This window comes from Dreissena polymorpha, chromosome 3 (assembly GCF_020536995.1).
Source record: "Dreissena polymorpha isolate Duluth1 chromosome 3, UMN_Dpol_1.0, whole genome shotgun sequence".
Taxonomy (NCBI): domain Eukaryota; kingdom Metazoa; phylum Mollusca; class Bivalvia; order Myida; family Dreissenidae; genus Dreissena; species Dreissena polymorpha.
This window is the reverse complement of record NC_068357.1, coordinates 147,253,181-147,258,250: the sequence shown is the minus strand read 5'-3', so window position 1 is coordinate 147,258,250 and position 5,070 is coordinate 147,253,181. Positions and strand designations below refer to the sequence as shown.

The following is a 5,070-nucleotide window of genomic DNA, read 5'->3' as shown; positions in this document are numbered from 1 at the left end:
GTCCACCTAGCGATCAGGAGTTGGTGGGTTCGATTATTTATATATATATATTTATATATTTATATATATATATATATATATATATATATATATATAATTTTAAATAGAATTTAAAAATACTGCGTTTTAATGCGACCTAAATACAACGTTGCACATTTTTATTAAAATTAATGGATGCCGCGTGGAGACAACGTTAATTAAAATTTCTTACATCTCTTAAATATCTTATAAAAAAAATACACGTGTTTTAATATTAACAAATAAATGCAAACAACACATCTATTTTGCATGTATTTTTGTTGTTGTTTATGGTTGTCTATCATAGGCCCTAAGTACTATCCCTACCACATATAGAGCGCGAAGCTCGACACGTATTATTGATTGTAACAATGCGTTGTGTTAAAGGAAGCAGCCGCTTATCAAGGAGAAGCTGTGTCCCAGCAACCCGTTTCCCTAGAGTCAAGCACTCCTCGGAGTTTTTTTAAGAACCACATATAGAGCGCGAAGCGCGACACGTATTAAGGTGGTATGGATCCTTTGGTATGGACTTTTTTGGGGTGACACTATTAATGCGCATTTTGTGAGATGAAGCAGATTTTTTAAAACATACACAGTTCTGTTCCATTACTGAAAATTGCACACGGATGCCAGTAAAAAAGGAAACCAATGTTAATAAAATGAACTATGGAATATGTGGGGGTTACAACACAAAATCATAGATAATGGTTATTTGGGGGTTATAACACAACATCATAGATAATGGTTATTTGGGGGTTATAACACAAAATCATAGATAATGGTTATACCAGTATCTTTTTTCTATTTTGATTAAAATAATCGGCCAATAAATTAATATTTACAGTAGAAAAAAAATCGTTCCATATAACTTCATTTAGTGCCTTTTACACTGAAATTCCCGACGCCCTTAAATGATGCTTTACATCAATACTTATCTTGTGTTACACAGCAGTGAATATTTTTTTAACATCTGTCATTACCTAATTTGTGTCGTGATTGTGTATTTTGTATATGGTAAAAGCCCCATAAACACTGAAAATCAACGAATATTTTGTAAAATATTTCGTATAATAAGGTTTACCCATAAAATAATTGTTCCTTATACAATGTTGTTATAGCTTTAGCCAAAATGTCAACGCTAGATGTGGAATAGTAACATAGATTTAACGAGATATAAAATGCTCGAACTATTTTACGCAATATTCGATAGTATTGAGTGTTTATGTTGATTCAAAAATCAAATTTATTCCTAAGAGCTTATAAATGCTGTTGTTGTTTTTGTTTTTGCTTATTAACAACATCAATTCTGGTTGCTAATAACCGATGTCAGTTGGGTTGGTAGTTACACACAGTACATAACCTTTGGTTATTGACAAATAGCAATTATCATTAAGTATATAGAGTGGCACAACGGCTTTAAAGTGTTTATCTTCCAAACATTGAGTGTATGACACAATAGGAAAACCGAATTCTAAATATAACTTTGTCTCATTCTTAAGGAATTTGTTTCAAAATTACATATGTATGCTTATAAAAGTTTTTGAGAAAAAAGCCTGTTGATATTCGTCTTCTAAATTTGTGTTAAACAACTACTCGTTTGTCAAAAGTAATAGCGTGACGTTAAATATAATTTATGATATAACATTAGCAGAACAGTTTCAGTTTAACAGTATATTCAGCAAGTACTCTCCTTTGCCCAAATATGAATAACGGTTATTTCTGAATCCAAATTGTACGAAAGCCTATTAGTACCACTTACAATTTAAAACAAATAGTTCGAAGTCGTAATAACGCGAAAAAAAAATGCATTACTACGCAAATAAACACGTTTGTTAGCGTTATTACGTGTTTATTTGCGTAGAAATGCCTTTTTCCGCGTTATTTCGACCTTTTTTTTCAATTTTAAGTGGTACTAATAGGCTTTCTGAATCCAAATTGAGCTTCGTGAATATATTTTTACTTTTACACCACCTATTAATGCGATCACCAGAATTAATGACAATAATGTAGACTTTGTACTTACAGATGAGAAGCATCTATACTTAGAGGGATCGTGTGTTTGTTTTTTCAAAGTTTATGAGGTCCTTCCGCGCATGCGGCTGCATTTTGTAAGGCCCCAGAGTGTGCCCCAGCACTCCTCCCTAATTTGCTGACTAGATTCACTAAAGTGTGGACGAATTTTGAATTACAGCTGCACTTTTCTGCTATTTAGTTTTCACAGAAGACATTCAGTTGTCTTGTCATGTGTGTATTTTCGGTGAGGGGAGGGGGGTCGAGGTATTCGGAGGAAACCCCATATATCAGGTATGATGACCAGCTAACAAACTCACATGCACCGGGAACGGAGATCAAACCGGGTCGCCTAGGTGAGAAGCGTATACAGGAAACACTCTTTTTATAGATTGGAACAATAACGCTTTTTGTCTTAGCCTCTGGATAACTTCCCGTGTTACAAATCTAGATGAAATTACGAAAAAGATAGATCGAAATGAAAACCATGAAGTCCATGAAAAAAATCTGAATGTATCTATTAAATAGCTGCTTTGTATGTCCTGATATAGAAGAAAACACTTTAATTACTTCTTTAATATACAAAAGACATTGTACATAATCACAATATACACCGTCGGCTGAATCCTGAAAAGTATCATCCCGAAAACAGGTTTGCCAAACGTGTCATCTTTTAAAAATGATTATTTATTAATTATTATAGTAGCGATAGTTTTAAATAAACTTCCTGAATTGAATCTTGTTTGATTTACTCAGTGCGTATATTGATCTTTTTCTATATTGTCACACGCAGTTTTTACTTTGCACCTCGTATAGCAATCCGTATATCCTGCAAAATTGCATAACCATTGCCTTATGTAAATAATCATTTGCAACTACAAAATCAATGTGCGACTTGTTAACAATCAGTATTAAATCATTTATTTTTTCAAAGGAGGTAGCTTTTTTCAGCGTAAATGATTCGCCATGCCAACAGATTAAGTCTCATCATAAATAAAATCAGACATCCTAAACATAGATCCTGTTCAAAACTGTGATTAATGTTATCTGAGAGTATACTCCATATAAAGTCAAACTGCAGCGTCACATTTCTCTCTCCAATTTCTCTTCGTTGACAATCAGCTGGAATTATAAGATTAGTATATTTGGAGAAGGAGGTACCAACGTATTTCTACTACTCGGAGTGTATGAAAGTTGTAATTCAGATGCTCGATGCAGTTTCTTTTAGGTTTAGTGATACCGGTAAATACACTTTATTCTCAAACCTAAGAATGCACGTTAAAAACTCGGCCCGGTCTTGATTTTCTTAAGTGATTACCACACCACCCCAACCACAACCACCACCACCACCACCACCACCACCGCCACCGCCACCGCCACCGCCACCGCCACCGCCACCGCCACCACCACCACCACCACCACCACCACCACCACCACCACCACCACCACCACCACCACCACTACCACTACTACTACCACTACTACTACTACACTACTACTACTACTACTACTACTACTACTACTACTACTACTACTACTACTACTACTACTACTACTACTACTACTACTACTACTACTACTACTACTACTACTACTACTACTACTACTACTACTGCTGACTACTACTTACCACTTCTATTACTACTGTATTTCTTTAAGTTTTAACTTGTGTTCTTTTAAAATATACACTTCATACATACCTGAAATTGTATCCAATTGATTCCACAATATAATCAAACTGATTATTAAAAAAATGTTTGAATTAAAAATTTCCATATTGTTGATTTCTGTTTTCTTTACAATAAGATACGACTCCGAACGCTTTTAATTGCATTTATTTTAAAAATCGAAACAAATCTTTTACAGGAAGGCACACATAGATATATTCAGTCCGTTTATTATATAAGTAATCGTAGAATAGAATTCAACGACGATCGAACGCGACGAAAAACATCGAAATGATTCAGTGCTTTAAACCGCCAATACAGTCGAATACACGTCACCAATATCTCTTCAGGTATTTACAAACACAGAATCGATTGTCATGCCCGAACATGTTTAAAATCCTCATTTCATTATTGTGTCAAAGCTTCTACATCGAACACCGGAAATTTAACAAAATTAAAATCAGTGTTTGAAATTCATGAAGCAAGTAACCATAAAAAAGAATGGTCAAAAAAACATTGTTGAAAAATAATATATATGTTCCAAACTGCCTGGCTTATTCATTTGTACGTATTCTTGTAAGACAATTTCAATACGCTTTCCATCTATTTATAACTGTTCCTTCCTTGTTGTGCAACTACTACATAAGCAAAAGTAACGAATCTATTTCACCTCAGAGTGCCTATGCAAATATAGATAACGTTAAAAGTAGTAATCACTTCAAGTTCTTAATTGACCAGTCGCCAAATTATCGATCGCTCCGCCCACATAGTCACGTGGTCTAGTGATTAGAAAACTCCGACAAGCAGATCGCTATTAAAGCCAAAGACCTATAGATAACACTATCTAAAGGTCTTTGTTATAGCGCATTACGTGAGTGAAATACTATACTTGTAACGATGTATCATGCTCTTTTTATTAAAGCCGCACACTAAACTAAACTGCTTTGTACAACTTTAATACAATCATAAATGCTTTAGAGAGAAATGGCGTAATCAAAATAAATGAGTTAACTATCAGAAACGTTTCTTATACATATTATAGGAAGTTGATGAAAAATCAGTGGTAAAAATGAGCATTTATTTCATATTGATTTTGAACTTATATTAAAACCGTCTGACAGTGAAACAGGTTGCTATTCATATATAATTTTGAAAATATTTTAATTAAATGCAAATGACACATCCATATCATGATGGGTTTTTTGTTCATTAAAAATGTTTAGATCTTTGTTTTATTGTGTTATTTTTAAAAAGACACCGATTTTTTAAATTTAGAAATTTAGATATAAATTAAATTTTGATTGTAACCATAAAATAATACAGGCCTAATTTCGTGGTTTCATTAACAGATCTAATATGCATTTTATTTCATTTA

The 5,070-nt window shown here is 33.4% G+C and overlaps 1 protein-coding gene across 1 annotated transcript in view; it reads right to left on the bottom strand.

Moving 5' to 3' along the window:
- Positions 1 to 4,459, bottom strand: part of LOC127871890 (uncharacterized) — a 21,440-nt gene extending 16,981 nt beyond the window's left edge. The window contains exon 1 of the mRNA XM_052415155.1: positions 3,729 to 4,459. Within this exon, the coding sequence (XP_052271115.1) occupies positions 3,729 to 3,804 (76 nt within the window). The 5' untranslated portion in view covers positions 3,805 to 4,459. The remainder of the gene's footprint in view (positions 1 to 3,728) is intronic.
- Positions 4,460 to 5,070: the final 611 nt, after the last annotated feature.